This window comes from Rhinichthys klamathensis, unplaced genomic scaffold (genome assembly GCF_029890125.1).
Source record: "Rhinichthys klamathensis goyatoka isolate OS25496 unplaced genomic scaffold, OSU_Roscu_1.1 h1tg000754l_1, whole genome shotgun sequence".
NCBI classification, from domain to species: domain Eukaryota; kingdom Metazoa; phylum Chordata; class Actinopteri; order Cypriniformes; family Leuciscidae; genus Rhinichthys; species Rhinichthys klamathensis.
The window spans coordinates 198,927-217,321 of NW_026607160.1; the positions used below are offsets into that span (position 1 = coordinate 198,927).

An 18,395-nucleotide genomic window follows, 5' to 3' on the forward strand; every position below is an offset into this window, starting at 1 on the left:
ACTGTGGTGTGAAGCGCGATTGCTAATGAGAGACGTATACCAGCGCCACACGCAACGCGAGTCCCGCGGATATAAAGGAATAAGGACATTTCATTCCACCGAACTACACGCAAGTGCTGAATTACTCACACAGGTCAGTTTATTAGAGGAATTAAACTTGAGGTAACGCAGCTCTGCTTCACTTGCTCTAACAGTTACACTATCACACTAAACGCCATTTGAGTGTGTTGAATGTTGTTAGTTAGGTTGTTTGTTGGCTATATGAGTAAGCTAGATCAACATTAGAATAACATACATATCATATTCTAACATTTCATCATGTTGACCTAAATAACATTGATTAGTTTTGTGTACATTTGCTCACCTGTCTAATAAAGTACACGCAACACTCGCGTCTCTGTCGAGTAGTGCTGCCGCGATTAGTCGACTTAGTCGACGTAATCGACCATGCAAATTAGTCGACGCCAATTTTTTTAGTCGACGTGTCGTTTTACTATTGACCGCATATTTATTTTTGGTCTCCCGTCTCAAACGGCTCACTGTAATTCACCTCCACACACCAGTCTGTGCGATGTGCGCGCCCTGCTCTGCCATCCTCTTCCTTCCCCCTCCCCCGCCTTCACTGCTTTGATTTGAAAAATTGCGGAGGCAGGTGACGGTGCTTTCACACTGGGCTCGTTTGCTGCGGTCCGAGCCCGCGCGCGATTGTTCCCGGCGCCCCCGCAGCGTTGGTCTGGTTTCACACTCAACTTAATTCTACCGAACCCTGGTGAGTTTGCGTGCATCTTACGCAATCGCAAACGTACACGGCGCATGATAGAAAACAGAACGCGGGTCAATATATATATATTAATTAATTCTGTGCTATTATGCGCAGCTGAGTGAACAACACAGGTGCGTGTGTCGCATAAGGTGGCCTTCTGCTGCTTGCAAATGGACTCTTTTGAGGAGACACTTTTCCAAATGTGTTGCCCTGATTCCACGGGCTAAGCGCGAATACACTGCAGACTCGCTCTCGCTCGTATCCAAGGTAAATCATCAACACTATCATCCCTTACAAGTGTTTTATTTAACTAAATACATAATCAGCTAAAACGCGCACCCGAGTCCGTGTTGCTTTCACATTCACGCGAACCGCGGCACGGGCCCGACATGCACGCAGGTGTAAACGAGAGCTGCATATCTGCGTGCCTGCCTGCTTTCCGCGCGATTTATTATAAGGCAGAGCTAAGCGTAGTAGGCTAGTCCAGACTCTTTCAATTCAATTCCAATTTATTTGTATAGCGCTTTTCACAATACATATTGTTTCAAAGCAGATTTACCTAAAATGCATGAGTGCATCTACTTTAGCCTACAATTCACAGTGATGTTTTCAGTTATGCATTTCAGAAATGTACATATAAAAATGTACAGTAAGCTAATGTATTAATTTAAGGCAGAACAAAGAGCTAATTTAAGTAATGAATACATGCATGTTTGTTAATAGAGGATTAGATTAGGACTCTGACTAATGGTATAGCCTAATGGAAATGCAGATACTTATGCTTAGATTGTTAATACATAATGTTTTTCAACAGGTGACATTTTATATTTTGGCCCTTCAGTTCAAAATAAAATGGACACAACGAAATGACAAACAATGTTTTTTTTAATTAGTCGTTTAGATTAGTCGACTAATCGAAAAATTAGTCGAAAGATTAGTCGTTAGAAAATTAGTCGTTAGTGGCAGCACTACTGTCGAGTCGAAGTTAGTCGTGGACGTGGAGCTCTCGGCATCTCAAAAGCTGTTGATCTTCGTTCTAGTCCTCTTTTTGTCTCAAAGTCTGCTTGCCATGGTCCATAATGTTTGAACAAAGCAACAACAGCGTGAGCGTCCCGCTAGGCGTAACCCAGTTGTCCACGTCTGTCGCCATGGTTACTATGGCAGTGCGAGCGGAAACTGAGGGTAACGCGGATATGACGTCATTGGCTGGCGACTCCTCACCCCTGCTCACACGCCCCGTTTCATTGGTTAAAATCACAATTTTCTCATGATTTTTTATTAGTTGGAAACATTTAGGATATTGTAAGTAATCAACAAAACAAATATAACATTGGCGTAGTGGTTTTTGGATATTTTACTGCAAAAATCCTACATATTGTACCTTTAAGTCATATTTGGAAAGCACTTTGTGTTTCTTCACCCCTAGCAAGAGGTCTATAAATGGCTAAAAATGAATTCTGATTTAAATGATGTTCCAGTGAACTGTGATGTTTCTCCATTAATAATGATGAGTTTTGATGCTTAGTGAATTACTTTATTCTCTCGCTCTTCTGCACAGAAGAAAGGGCTGAAAGAGCTTTGAATATCGCAGTGTTGAACTCAATCTATATTTGGAGCTACTGTAAATGAAGCGAGGTGAACAAAAATGTTATGATGATGGTTTGTACAAATGACCCGCGCTGAGGCTGAAAGGCTCTTTATGAAAGGCTACATGTGGACGACGGGCAGAAACAACCTAAAACGTTCATATACTCCAATTGAAAGTGCTGATTATAAAGTAAGGTTAAGTATAAAAGGAAGAATAATGCGATTTCAAACCCGCTCTTAAAAATAACAAACAGACCAAACACTCATAAGGCTTCAATTGCTATATTTTCACTCATTAGAGCAGTCGTTATTTGAACGAGGTGTTTAAAACGCCGGCCGGTAAAGCCAGATTTCCAAGGCAAAGAATGCAAGGTTGAAAACGCCAACCACCTTTGACGCTTCATTAAAATCACTCCCGTAAAGTTACATCTAAACCAGGAAATGTTATTGCCAATTAACAGAATGTTCCACTGCCTTTAAGATTTTAAATGCAAAACAATTTCACCATAGTCAGCGAATGGGAATCTTTTTGGTTGTTACACATTACATGTACTCTTTAAACATAATCTATTTCTATGAAACATCAGACTTTCGATTCTGCCAGAAAGCACAATTTGACTTATTTCTGATGTACATGTATCTGTTCAAGCTACTAAGCATTGGAGCGGGAAGGACAGTCTCCAGCATGACATGGACTGAAGTAAACAGCTTCTTGAGTAACAGTGCTCAGTAACCCCAGCGTCAGGGAGTCTGTGTGGTCTCAGGGCCCGCAGAAACGCTTCAGGTGTTCGGCAGAGAGAGGGAGGTCTGAACTGATCTCACTCTTGGACTCGGTGCCAGTTTGTAACATTCTTTTATTTATAAGAATCAATTAGTTGGAGGGAAAACGGCCTGCTAGTTAAATATCAGGAGAAAGCGCCTCTGTGGAGCATCTGATAATGAGACCACACACACACTGCTTCCTCTATAATGCTCCTGATAAACACACTGTGTGTCTGTGGATCCGCAAGCTTTACTCAGACACACTCCAGATCCTCCAGCCCGACCGCACAAACGCCAAGCTTTATAAACAATCACACACACTTCTGTTGGGCTTATCGATGCAACGGCCAATCAGAGGCATTTAGATGAGTCAACGCTGGAGATCGCTTCAATCCTGATCACGGATACTTTATTCATGTTTAGTCAACCTATCCTGTTTTTAAGTTTAGTCAAGTTTTCCTGGTTTCACAGACAGGGTTTCGATTAGATTAGTTCAATTGACCCTTCGCAGGGAGTTTGATTGACAGGCGATCTGACCAATCATAATCCGCCGAATCAAAGAAGTCAGGAGAGTTAGTAGGTTAACAGTGGTGGATTTGAACTTGAAAAACGGAGTGTACTGACGTCTTTCCACAGTTAAAACAACATTCCTTCTGATGTTCATTCATGTTTATTTGATGCTATAAGTTAACGAAGGAAGAGATGATCGGTTCACGAGCCGCTTTAACTGAGGCTGTCAGAGCCACAAAACGGTATTTATTGTTTACATTTCTTTAAAAAATGACCAAATTTGAAAGTTGAGACTTTGTTTCATATCAAAGTAAGCTGCTCTGTCCTGTCTGTCAGTGTGTTTTCAATCTCTTTGCTCCGCGATGTGTGTTTCACTGCGCGAGAACATGATGTGTAGCGTGAGAGTGGGCGTGGCTTGTCGGACATAGCAACAGTAACTAAAGGGGGCGGGTCTTTGCGAACGGTCAATTAGGTAGCTTTTATAAATGTGCCTTAGAAACATTACTGGTGTGAATCTAGAGACAAAATAAGGACACCGAGACATATTTTAAGATATGCTTTCAGTTAAAACAGCTCAAACATCCATTATAGTCTGGGATTAGACTCAAGCCTTGTCTGTGGCACCCAAGGGTAAAAGTCTGGGAATTTTATTCTAATACAACTTAAAAACATATTCTTAAAAACATATAAACATATAAAACACTATACTCTCATTCCTGCGTAATAATCAAGAAACTTTACTACCGTACCATGAGTGCAGCAGGCGCAGGCACTTAGTCCCGGTCACGATGGAAGTTACCGAGCTGGGGACTATTTTCAGGCGCTGCGTCATATCATTACGCCTGCTGCACTCATGGTACGGCATTGAAGTTTCTTGATTATTACGCAGGAATGAGAGTATAGTTCCTAGCCATATCAGCCTAGAAAATCGCAACTTTACATTTTCCGTCGGTCTTAGTGCTCGATGTAACTACAGAAGAGTCAAGTTTTAAATAGGAAAAATATCGAAACTCTTTGGTGATTTTTGTTTGAGAACTGCTAAAGGTCTTGTCCACTTCAATGATGTATGCTAAGCTATGCTAAAAGTGGTACCGCCAGAACCGGAGATCGGCTGAATGGATTCAAAAACGGTAAAACTCAACAGTTTAACTCTGGGGGAGTTGTAAAATGAGCCTATTTCCAAAAAAAGTGGAGTATCCCTTTAATGGCCACTTATGTCGCTAATAACACGGGTTTCTGAAATGTATAGCTCATAACTCACGTGTTGTGTAGCTCGTAACGCACGTGTTGTGTAGATGATAACGCACGTGTTGTGTAGATAACTCACGTGTTGTGTAGATGATAACGCACGTGTTGTGTAGATGATAACGCACGTGTTGTGTAGATAACTCACGTGTTGTGTAGATGATAACGCACGTGTTGTGTAGATAACTCACGTGTTGTGTAGACAACTCACGTGTTGTGTAGACAACTCACGTGTTGTGTAGACAACTCACGTGTTGTGTAGATAACTCACGTGTTGTGTAGATAACTCACGTGTTGTGTAGATAACTCACGTGTTGTGTAGATAACTCACGTGTTGTGTAGATAACTCACGTGTTGTGTAGATAACTCACGTGTTGTGTAGATAACTCACGTGTTGTGTAGATAACTCACGTGTTGTGTAGATAACTCACGTGTTGTGTAGATTATAACTCACGTGTTGTGTAGATTATAACTCACGTGTTGTGTAGATAACTTGTTGTGTAGATAACTCACGTGTTGTGTAGCTCATAACTCACGTGTTGTGTAGATTATAACTCATGTGTTGTGTAGATAACTTGTTGTGTAGATAACTCACGTGTTGTGTAGCTCATAACTCACGTGTTGTGTAGATGATAACGCACCTGTTGTGTAGATAACTCACGTGTTGTGTAGATAACTCACGTGTTGTGTAGCTCATAACTCACGTGTTGTGTAGATTATAACTCACGTGTTGTGTAGATAACTCACGTGTTGTGTAGATAACTCACGTGTTGTGTAGCTCATAACTCACGTGTTGTGTAGATGATAACGCACCTGTTGTGTAGATAACTCACGTGTTGTGTAGATAACTCACGTGTTGTGTAGCTCATAACTCACGTGTTGTGTAGATTATAACTCACGTGTTGTGTAGCTCATAACTCACGTGTTGTGTAGATAACTCACGTGTTGTGTAGATAACTCACGTGTTGTGTAGATAACGCACCTGTTGTGTAGATAACTCACGTGTTGTGTAGATAACTCACGTGTTGTGTAGATAACTCACGTGTTGTGTAGATAACTCACGTGTTGTGTAGATAACTCGCGTGTTGTGTAGATAACTCACGTGTTGTGTAGATAACTCACGTGTTGTGTAGATAACTCGCGTGTTGTGTAGATGATAACGCACCTGTTGTGTAGATAACTCACGTGTTGTGTAGATAACTCACGTGTTGTGTAGATAACTCACGTGTTGTGTAGATGATAACGCACCTGTTGTGTAGATAACTCACGTGTTGTGTAGATAACTCACGTGATAACTCACGTGTTGTGTAGATGACTCACGTGTTGTGTAGATGATAACGCACCTGTTGTGTAGATAACTCACGTGTTGTGTAGATAACTCACGTGTTGTGTAGATAACTCACGTGTTGTGTAGCTCATAACGCACGTGTTGTGTAGATGATAACGCACGTGTTGTGTAGATAACTCACGTGTTGTGTAGATAACTCACGTGTTGTGTAGATGATAACTCACGTGTTGTGTAGCTCATAACGCACGTGTTGTGTAGATGATAACTCACGTGTTGTGTAGCTCGTAACGCACGTGTTGTGTAGATGATAACGCAAGTGTTGTGTAGAGGACTCACGTGTTGTGTAGATGATAACGCACGTGTTGTGTAGATGATAACGCACCTGTTGTGTAGATAACTCACGTGTTGTGTAGATAACTCACGTGATAACTCACGTGTTGTGTAGATAACTCACGTGTTGTGTAGATGATAACGCACCTGTTGTGTAGATAACTCACCTGTTGTGTAGATAACTCACGTGTTGTGTAGATAACTCACGTGTTGTGTAGATAACTCACGTGTTGTGTAGATAACTCACGTGTTGTGTAGCTCATAACGCACGTGTTGTGTAGATGATAACGCACGTGTTGTGTAGATAACTCACCTGTTGTGTAGATAACTCACGTGTTGTGTAGCTCATAACGCACGTGTTGTGTAGATCTATTTATGTGTAGATGATAACGCAAGTGTTGTGTAGAGGACTCACGTGTTGTGTGGATGATAACGCACGTGTTGTGTAGATGATAACTCACGTGTTGTGTAGATGATAACTCACGTGTTGTGTAGATGATAACGCACGTGTTGTGTAGATAACTCACGTGTTGTGTAGATGATAACGCAAGTGTTGTGTAGAGGACTCACGTGTTGTGTAGATGATAACGCACGTGTTGTGTAGATAACGCACGTGTTGTGTAGATGATAACGCACGTGTTGTGTAGATAACGCACGTGTTGTGTAGATAACTCACGTGTTGTGTAGATGATAACGCAAGTGTTGTGTAGAGGACTCACGTGTTGTGTAGATGATAACGCACGTGTTGTGTAGATGATAACGCACGTGTTGTGTAGATAACTCACGTGTTGTGTGAGCAGGCTGATGTGGCTGGACGAGCTGTACTGGCGGGCCGCCTGCTTCTCCACTAGTTTACGCAGAGCTGATACGATGGCCTGCTGGTTACACTGAGCCTGGGACGACAGCGGGTCCTTCTCTTTCAGCACTCCAGCAGAAACAGGCCTGCACTTACTCACACTGGGCTTCTGGATCACTGACAATCACACAAACATGAAGATGATGTGGAAAACACGAGTGCTAGTTAGTCCATCTTTTAAACCGTCCACAGGTATACACAAACACAAATGACATTTCCAATTTGGTGGCGGGGAAGAAATACACAGCCCTGCTGAAAACGCCTAATATTTGATTATGCTAAGTTTAAAAAAAAGTGCTTGGCAACGATTAATCACATCCAAAATAAAAGTTTGTGTTTACATACTATATGTGTGTGCACTCTGTATAATTATTTTGCATATATAAATTTACACAAATGCATGTATATATTCAAGAAATATTTACGTGTAATGTGTATACATATTTATATATAATTAATTTATATTATATATAAATATTTTATATATAAAAAACACATTTTTCTTGAATATATACATGCATGTTAAGTAATGAAACTTGTTGTAAAGTGTTACCGTGACATGCTAGAACAAAACAGGCACCCCAAAACTAACAAGCAGCAAAGTATTGGTTTTAAAGGTGCAGTGTGTGATTTCTAGCGGTGAGGTTGTGAATTGCACCCAACAGAAGTTACGGTGGCCGACAGGAAGTGATGAGGTTTCTTTACAAAGATAAATTAAGAAATTAGGTTTACTTAATTACGCACTAAAACGATATGTTATTGCGAATATTATTTACTTGTTCATCACTGTGTCAGTGTTTTATTCGCTGACTTTAGCTACAGCTTCTTTGCGCGAACAACAACATAGTGACAAAACGCGTTTGTCCGTTTAGGGCCACCGTAGAAACATGTCAATAAGGGGACACACGGTGTGTGTAAAGAGAAATGCCTCATTCTAAGCTAATAAAAACATAACGGTTCATTATGTAAGGGCTTTACACACCACTGAAAACATAGTTATGTATATGATATTGCATTTCTGTCAACATATCCTCCTAAATATTCTGTGTTTCAGTCTCTTGAGTGTTGGAGATTACCGTGTCCCGCAGAGGACGGGCGAGCGGATCTCAGGCTGCACACGTGAGCGGTGTGTGTGGACTGGTGGCGAGCCGAGGCCCACGTGACACACCCAGGCGGTGGAGGTGTGATGGAGCAGGCGCTGTTGGCCAGTGGATGTGGAGGAGGCTCGACGTACGGCGGAGGATCTGGGAGACAGTGCTGTAAGACGATCTGTTCACAGTCTACAGCTGGAGCGTACGCCGCTCTCAGCAGAGCTTTCCTGTGTCTGACCGCAGAAGCGAGAGTCTTGCCCGTGTTATCTCTCGACTCAGCCGAAGCGGTGGCTTGCACTTCGTCTCCACTCGGCCTTTTGCTTCTGATGTGTCCGTTTTGCAGGGAGTTGCGTTTGCTTGTGTTACCGTGTTTCGCTGTGCTGCTTTGGGTTGCATCACTTTGACCCTGGTCTTCTGTTAGAGTAGCGGTCCCGTCTGTTATTTGGGTCTTGCTGATTGCATCTGCATTCTCTAAACCACCAGAGGTGGCCATGTTGATAAATGCAGATGCTTCATGAAAAAGACAATAATGAGTGTTATTAGCTGTTAATAACTTTTCTTTTTCTCATAACTACCGGTCCAAAGTCTTTACTGTCACTTTTGCTCAATTGAATGCGTCCTTGCTTAATAGAAGTATTAATTTCCTATATTTTTTTTATAATCTTAATCTCACCCCAGACTAGTAGTGTATGTTTCCACAGAGATATGAAGCAGTGAAAACTATGAGGGTGAGCAGATGAAATTAGGGAATTCAATTTGTGTTATTTTTATATTGTTGCTATTGACGTATAAGATTCCTGAATGTCAAACTCTAAAATCTCATTTGCGATCATGTTAACATTCAAAAACGGCGTGCAATGTTTGATATCACACCAAAAAGCCATTGCCTAATGCCATACACTTTACAATACGGTTCATTAGTTAACATTAATTAATGTATTAACTAGCATGAACTAACAATGAGCAATTAATTAGTTACAGTATTTATTAATCTTTGTTAAAGTTAGTTAATAAAAATACAGCTGTTCATTGTTTGCTCATGTTAGTTCACAGTGCATTAACTAATGTTAACAAATACAACTTCTGATTTTACTAATGTATTAGTAAATGTTGAAATTAATATTAACTGAGATTAATAAATGGGGTAGAAGTGCAGCTCATTAATAGTTCATGTTAACTAATGTAGTTAACTAATGAACCTTATTGTAAAGTGTTACCAAAATATCTTAAATTGTTTCAAAGATTTACCAAAGTCAACATCAGGGTGAATAAATGAACAGAATGAGCACTTTTGGTTGATCTATCCCTTTAAGATCTGTTATTGAAGCATGTGTTGTGTCATACTTCACGCGTGGCTGATGAGATGGCATGTGTGGTGTAAAACATGAGGAAATGTCGCTCACTCTCTCCGTTCTCATCACTGCTCCTCTTGACTCGGCTAGTGTGACACTTTGTGCCCAGAAACACACTGGCAGACTTATTCTTCTGGGTGTAGAACGTAAGGACTTCCTCCAAGTCACTTTCACTGGAAGAGAAGGCAGAAACGGCCACTGAAAAGCCACTGGCAGAAGCTACAGTCAGTGTGAAACTCATTCTCCTCATGTGTCGTAGTAAAGGAAGTGTTCACCAACCTCGCCTCCAGAATAAACTCCTGGAAAACATCGGAGTTGATGCAGCGATCTTCATCGGGAATCTTGTCCAAACTCTCCACCATGTGCTTGGTTTCCTGAGGGTTATTAAACAAAGTTGACTTAAAGAGGTCGTGCATTGCATTTGTTTTATTTTATACAGATCCATGTGGTCCACTTATAATGTTAGTACCATTTTTTTCCCCACCAAAAAATAAAATAAAATAATAATAATTTGTAAATAACTGGTTATTTTCTATTCTGTTTTTGGCCCTCTGATTTGAACACAAATTTTTAGGGTCATTTTGCCTTGATTTTGCACTTGCACAGTTACAGTGGATATAAACTAACACCAGCAGCCATATCACCCTGTAGCCCAAGACTGGTTGCCCACTGAAGCTAAGCAGGGCTGAGCTGGTTAGTACCTGGATGGGAGACCTTCTGAGAAAACCAGGTTGCTGCTGGAAGAGGTGTTAGTGAGGCCAGCAGGGGGCGCTCACCCTGGGGTCTGTGTGGGTCCTAACGCCCCAGTGTAGTGACGGGGACACTATACTGTCAAAGAGCACCGTCCTTCGGATAAGACGTTAAACCGAGGTCTTGACTCTCCGTGGTCATTAAAAAAATCCCAGGATGTCTTTCGTAAGAGTAGGGGTGTAACCCCGGCATCCTGGCCAAATTTGCCCCTTGGCCTCTGTCCATCATGGCCTCCTAATCATCCCCATATATACTAATTGGCTTCATCATTCTGTCTCCTCTCCACCAATAAGCTGGTGTGTGGAGGGCGTTCTGGCGCAATATGGCTGCTGTCGCATCATCCGGTGGAAACTTTTTCTGGGACCTTTGAGGTCCCAGAAAAAGCGCTATATAAATGTAACGAATTATTATTATTATTAAAAAAAAGTCTACACACCCCTGTTAAAACTATAGAAGATTGTTTCCACCACAGAATAACAAAGATAAATTTAAAAGATAATTGCGACTTTTTATCTCACAATTCGCCTTTGGCTAAGCCCCGCCCCCCTTAGTTACTGTGCCTACGTCCGACAAACAAACTTCATCTGGGCTCTGGTATCAACATGGCTTATGCTGTGACAGCTCTTCCTGCTGAAATTTTATCAAACTTTTATAAAGCAGCAAATAAAGTGTCCGATAGAAGTAGGCAAAAGCGGCTGCAATATACGTCCGAAGGCTATATTCACAACATACAGGTGAAACGCAAGGAATAACTAGGCATCCAAATAGAGGCAAAAGCATACCGGTCACAGTCAAAAAATGACCCACCGCATATCCTACTAATGGAGACGGAGGCTGGGACTCACAATATCAAGGAGCAACACTGTTCATGCAAAGCTGGGTAGGTCTCTATTCACTTCTATAATCGTTATTACAAAGCAAACGGACTACGCGAGTATAACGTTGTATTTATTAGCAGCGTGTGCTAGACGACACTTGTCAGGATTTGACTTTGGTTTTGGGAAGGGAAAAAAACGCACACCCCCTCCAACCTCTCTGGGAAACGCGTATCTGTGTTACAAATGCCCCAGGCACAACGTTTAACCATATTTTTGATAAAACTACGACGGTAATAGCCGGCCGAGACCAAAAATATGAGACGCCTGTGTTAAAGTCAATGGAGCGCTGTGAAAAAGTGTCGGACCTCTGTGGGAGCTCGTTCTTGGCTGCGCTGTGATTGGTCAATCTACATTCTAGGGTGTGGCTTAGCCAAAGGCGAATTGTGAGTTTACATCTCATAATTGAACCAGCGGGGTCATTGGAACTCCGCGGCGGCCTGCTCTGACAGGGGTCTGGCGACAGGGGGACGAAAGCGGCAAGGCATAGCGTTACACACTGTTATCCGAGAACTGTTGGGCAATGTCCTCGACCGCACCGCTGAAGAGTCCAGCCTGGGATATGGGAGAGTTGAGGAAATGGGTTCTCTTAGCCTCCCGCAACTCAGCCAGGTTAAGCCACAGAGAAGGTGGAGGAAGCCGCCGGGCCGCGAGAAGTCAACGGGGACTTCCATGACCTGGTGACTTCCTGATGCACCTCCGGGAAGAAAGGCACTGCGGGCCGCCAGCACGCGCCGCCCCCAAGAACCAATCGTCCATCCTTGAGCGCTCGGGGGAGGGCAGCAGATGCCACTCAAGCCCGATGCTCTCAGCTGCCCGGACAAGCATGGCCGTCAGCTCTGGATCAGACTCGGGCAACGTTGGCACTCCCGAGGGAGGCAACACAGCCAAATCCTCATCTCCAGGAGGAATCAAGCCCGCCTTGTGATGCTGTGAGCGACATGGCATCATCCGCCAGAGCCCTGAATGAAACACTGGGTCCCCGGAAGGAAAAGCTCCACAGCTTGCGATGTGGAGGGGGGCGTGCTCCGAGGAAGACTTGTCGGGTTGTTCCACACCGTAACCCCCAGATCACCCTGGCCACCAGCCAAAGTATCCCCTTTCGAGGAGGAAATAGATTGGGGTGTGGCAGAGGGGACTCTACCCCCACGCAGGTCATTGAGTCTCAATCTAAGCATCGCGATGGCCATGTTTACGCAGGTGAGAACATGACTCATCCACGAGCCGTGCCTGAGCGTGATTAAAGCCCAAACACGCGAGGCAGCGCTCGTGAACGTCAGGCGGATGGATCATGCGCCCACAACTAGAAACACACGGGCGAGACATCTTGAAAAAGACGTGCCCGTGCAGCTCTTTTAGAAAAAGAAAAGCTCTCTCAGCAGTGCCGAAGCGCCCAGGGGAGAACACAAGCCGTGTGCAAAGTCACTGCACAGACGAGCAGCAGGACCGTGAACCCGCTGAAACGCGCCGTCACACCAACACCGACTGAAGACAGACGCTCGTTGCTCTTGATGAAGGCGAAGAGAAGCACATAAACACTCTGGCTCCAAAGCAGAAACATAATGCGAGATTGCACTCGCGACTCCTTTTTTACCCACGCGGTGGAGCGGAGTGCAAAATCGCGATGCAAATTCTGCAGACCCATGGTACTTTCATACCATTGGCTCGTTTTCAGTGTTTCCTCTAGAATTTTTCCCAGCTGTGGTGGCAGGCCCATTTCCCCAGGGGGAGGGGGCGGTCCCCACGAGTGATATTCCCATTGGCCACGCCCCCTTGCCCCAGGTGTTTAAACCTCCCCTAAGTATTATGGGTATATTATATATAAGTATTATATATATGAAAGTCTCCAATAAGAGCGGCAAAGCGATTATGCGCATCCCGTGCGCAGAATGATGCACTTGAAGCAACGCGAAGTCACAGCGTGCAGCGCTTGCATTGAAAAGTTCAAAGCACAAAGCGAAGAGAAGAGATTATATCCATCTATGCTTAGTGTATTCTATCTAACAGTTTATTGAGCCTTTTCTTTTAACAGTTTTAAATTTCAGCTACAGTGCGCATGAAGAACAATTCATAGCGCTCTCTACTCCAGTGCTGTAATCTAACAGACACCCGGGAGAAAGGAATATGATTTAGAAAGGGCAATAAACTCCAGCAAGATAAAGTAATTTTATGCAAACCATAGACGTTTATCTACAAATAAAGTATAATAATGGGAACATTGATCTTGAAAAGAGTGTGGTCGTCGTGTTACTGTCGTAACCGAACGCGATGCGCTGTTTGAATGCTGAATGGAGAATGACTGAGGAGAGATGAGTTTCCATTAACTTTAACTTAACCACTTAAATATTCATTTTACCTCACATTATGCTATTGAATGACCTCAGAAGTCTTGGAATATAGTGCGAAGACTTTATTGTGCTTTACAAAAATTTTTTATGCCTTTAGTGGGGCTTAACAATAACACAACAGTGTGCACAATATCGGCCCTCACTGAGAAGCTGCAGCCGTGGCGGGATGATTTTAGGTGTGGCGGCCCGTCACGGCAGAATGAATGTAGCGGAAACACTGCACTGACGTAACTCGTAGTGACTGACTGAAAGGGAACTCCATTTATCTGCACTTTGATCTTTCAAAGTTTGTGTTTCTACACGGCTGTTTTCTAATTTTCAAGTGTAACTTTATTTGATTAATTTCTTCTCTGTATAATGGGCTCTGTATAATGATGCACACACCTCATTATAGAGATGAATGAAGTTGGCCAGCTGATGTGAGAGGATGCGCTGACGGTCCTGTAGGTCGAGCTGACGGCTGGGCACGTTCACACACATGTCCTGATGAAGATTACTACTGGCTCTCTGGAGGAACCGAACAACCAGCTCCTGCACAAACACACAGTCAACAGCACAAACGCTTTAGGCACTCACATTAATACATGAACTAATACACTAATAAACATATGATATTATACTCAGTATATGTACACTCACCGGCCACTTTATTAGGTACACCTGTCCAACTGCTCGTTAACACTTAATTTCTAAGCAGCCAATCACATGGCGGCAACTCAGTGCATTTAGGCATGTAGACATGGTCAAGACAATCTCCTGCAGTTCAAACCGAGCATCAGTATGGGGAAGAAAGGTGATTTGAGTGACTTTGAACGTGGCATGATTGTTGGTGCCAGAAGGGCTGGTCTGAGTATTTCAGAAACTGCTAATCTACTGGGATTTTCACGCACAACCATCTCTAGGGTTTACAGAGAATGGTCCGAAAAAGAAAAAACATCCAGTGAGCGGCAGTTCTGTGGGCGGAAATGCCTTGTTGATGCCAGAGGTCAGAGGAGAATGGCCAGACTGGTTCGAGCTGATAGAAGGGCAACAGTGACTGAAATAACCACTCGTTACAACCGAGGTATGCAGCAAAGCATTTGTGAAGCCACAACACGCACAACCTTGAGGCGGATGGGCTACAACAGCAGAAGACTCCACCGGGTACCACTCATCTCCACTACAAATAGGAAAAAGAGGCTACAATTTGCAAGAGCTCACCAAAATTGAACAGTTGAAGACTGGAAAAATGTTGCCTGGTCTGATGAGTCTCGATTTCTGTTGAGACATTCAGATGTTAGAATCAGAATTTGGCGTAAACAGAATGAGAACATGGAACCATCATGCCTTGTTACCACTGTGCAGGCTGGTGGTGGTGGTGTAATGGTGTGGGGGATGTTTTCCTGGCACACTTTAGGCCCCTTAGTGCCAATTGGGCATCGTTTAAATGCCACGGCCTACCTGAGCATTGTTTCTGACCATGTCCATCCCTTTATGGCCACCATGTACCCATCCTCTGATGGCTACTTCCACCATGTCACAAAGCTCTAATCATTTCAAATTGGTTTCTTGAACATGACAATGAGTTCACTGTACTAAAATGGCCTCCACAGTCACCAGATCTCAACCCAATAGAGCATCTTTGGGATGTGGTGGAACGGGAGATTCGCATCATGGATGTGCAGCCGACAAATCTGCGGCAACTGTGTGATGCCATCATGTCAATATGGACCAAACTCCCTGAGGAATGCTTCCAGCACCTTGTTGAATCTATGCCACGAAGAATTGAGGCAGTTCTGAAGGCAAAAGGGGGTCCAACCCGTTACTAGCATGGGGTACCTAATAAAGTGGCCGGTGAGTGTATATTATACTGATAAACATGTCAGTGAGCAAGACCAGATGTCTCATGAAGTGTGTGAGGTTAGAAGCTGCAGCGAAGGGGAAGATTATCAGGGAATAACGACCTGTCCCCAACACAAAACTATAATATGACTCATATACATTACAGATCAAATGTTTGGGATAAATAGGATTGTTTAATGTTTAATCTCTAAAAGATCACGTGACACTGAAGACTGGAGTAATGGCTGCTGAAAAATCAGCTTCAATCCCAGGAATAAATTACATTTTTAAATAGATTAAAGTATCAAATAGTTAATATAAATTAATATTTAAAAATGTTACTGTTTTTACTGTATTTTTGCAGCCTTGGTGAGCAGAAGAGACTTTTTTCTAAATCATTAAAAATAATAATTTTGAATAATTTTGTGTTGAAAATATCATAAGAATGCGTTTGTAGTGATTTTTTGGGGACTGGTGGTATAATTTAACTGTATGGAAAAGGGCAACTTAAATCTTATTTTATTTTTCACAGATAAAAAGTCATTTTTATGGTGCGGGTCAAATTAACCCTAATTGGATTCAATACAATTCACCAAAAAATCACTCTATGAGGTAAAAACTGTCAACCTTTAACATTAATACTACTAAAACATTAGAATAAACTATAAATAAATTAATGCACATTCCAAAACCAATCAGAGTGTTGAAAATGTGCATGCATGTTCATCACTCTAAATGAGAAAAAGTCACTCAATATTAAGGAAAGCATCATAGGTTAACCAGCATCATGCGGGTCAAACTGACCCACAACATTAAATGATGACAGAATGCTCATTTTTGGAGGGAGCTAATCCTACAATTGTGAAAGACTTACATGTGTCAGTTTCTGTATGGTGTGTGAAACAGATATTTGAGTAAATCAAGACATGGTGTACCATCTGATCGTGCTCCTTCTGAGTCCAGGCCGGGCTTCTGTGGGCTCTGCTCTCGGACAGCAGGCGCAGATGCACACGCTGCAGGTACGAGGAGAACGCCATGCGGGCTTGAACTTTACTGCACACAACACCACAGCGTAAAAGAGCAGAACAAACTGAGGATGCAAAAAACATTTGTGTTTAGAATTTGATGGTAGCCATTGATTTCCGTAGTATTTTTTTTCCATACTATGGAAGTCAATCAATGGCTACAATCAACGTTCTTTAAAATATCTCCTTTTAAGTTCAACAGAAAAAAAGAAACCCTAAGGTTTGGAACAACCTGAGGGTGAGTAAATGATGACCAGTGTTGGGCAGTAACACGTTACTGTAACGCAGTTACTTTTGACAGTAACTCATACTGTAACGCATTACTTTTTAAATAAATTAACTCCGTTACCATATGGTGCGTTTTTCCGTTACTTTTTTAAATTAATTAATTTTGGCTGAAGTGTAGCCTACAGCCTAACCTGTTTACAGCAGCGATGCATTGTTGGTGGTAGGGTTGCCACCCGTCCCTTAAAATACGGAAAAGTAAAATGACGCGTCCGTATGAAATCAATAAGGGACGCGATTTGTCCCGTATTTTACATAAGGCCCACACATAGCCTAGTTGGATAAAAACATAGGCTATACTATACTAATAGCAAATAGCCTATAAATAAATCAATTTCACAATAATGTTACATTATGATTAGAATCAAATGAATTTTGTCCATTTTCTAAGCTTAGAAAATGCACATTTATATGGGCTGAATTTTATAGGCCTAAAATAAATATTGTTTAGTAATTATGTGAATTACACTGCGCAAACTACTAGTCTACCCACCGAATGAAGAAGGGTTGGCTCTCCGTCTCCACAGAAAAAAATATTTATTTTATTTTATTTTTAGTGTTCGCATTTATGAGGAAAAAACAATATTACGGACGTGACAGTTCTCCGTTACGGACGCGACGCGCTCTGAAAGCGGCACTAAAAGATGCTTTAATACTTGCAGAGACATCAGACAGAAAGCACAAAACCTTTCTTTAAAGTGAATTTCGTTTTGTATTGATTGTATCTTAATTTTAATCAATGTTTCATCAACCAATTGCCTGGATTTAATAAATAAGAAGTAAATGTAGCAGACGATAGATAATCACGAAACGGAGGCGCCGGCGCGTGAACTGGAGTTCGTCTCATAAATGAACCGAAACTCGGCGTATAAGGTAGCCTACTTGCCTCACAGACATGTCTACTTTTAAACAGAACAATTCAAAACGAAAGAAAACAGACTACAGACTGCTCTCTGCTTATGTAATCCGTATGAAATGTGCATTTCTCTCTGGCGCGTTCACTACTGCGAAGATCGCGAGTCAGCATAGTGAGTCACCGCAGAAATCCTTGAGATATATTCAGTTTGTGCTGGTCTGACTCAAATAAAATAGTGTTTAAAAATTACTTTCTGTTTAAGTCAGTTTTGTGTTTGTATAGACCATAACGCATAAAAGGGCATTAATGGGAACATTAAAGTATGTTTTTTTTAAAAGTAACTAAAAAGTTACTTTTAACAGTAACGCATTACTTTTTGGTGTAAGTAATCAACAAAGTAATTGAGTTACTTTTTGAATGAAGTAACTAGTAACTGTAACTAGTTACTATTTCTTAGTAACTAGCACAACACTGATGATAGTGTTTAAATTTTTGGGTGAACTATTCCTTTAATGCCTCTTTCTTTGTATTTACAGCACCCACTAGTGACAGTCTATTTGAAACAGTTTTAAATATTACACCGTTTAACATAAGCACATGCTGAATCTTCTATGCAGGGGTCAATATAATTAACCCTGTAAAGCCTGCATG

The 18,395-nt window shown here is 42.1% G+C and overlaps 1 protein-coding gene across 1 annotated transcript in view; it reads right to left on the reverse strand.

Annotated features, from left to right (window-relative positions):
- ttll5 (tubulin tyrosine ligase-like family, member 5) overlaps window positions 1-18,395 on the reverse strand; it is a 188,899-nt gene that overhangs the window by 87,948 nt on the left and 82,556 nt on the right. The window contains exons 21-26 of the mRNA XM_056242807.1: window positions 16,514-16,631; window positions 14,142-14,288; window positions 10,064-10,158; window positions 9,836-9,957; window positions 8,418-8,942; window positions 7,271-7,458 (exon numbers count right to left, since the gene is read on the reverse strand). Of these exons, the coding sequence (XP_056098782.1) occupies window positions 7,271-7,458; window positions 8,418-8,942; window positions 9,836-9,957; window positions 10,064-10,158; window positions 14,142-14,288; window positions 16,514-16,631 (1,195 nt within the window). The remainder of the gene's footprint in view (window positions 1-7,270; window positions 7,459-8,417; window positions 8,943-9,835; window positions 9,958-10,063; window positions 10,159-14,141; window positions 14,289-16,513; window positions 16,632-18,395) is intronic.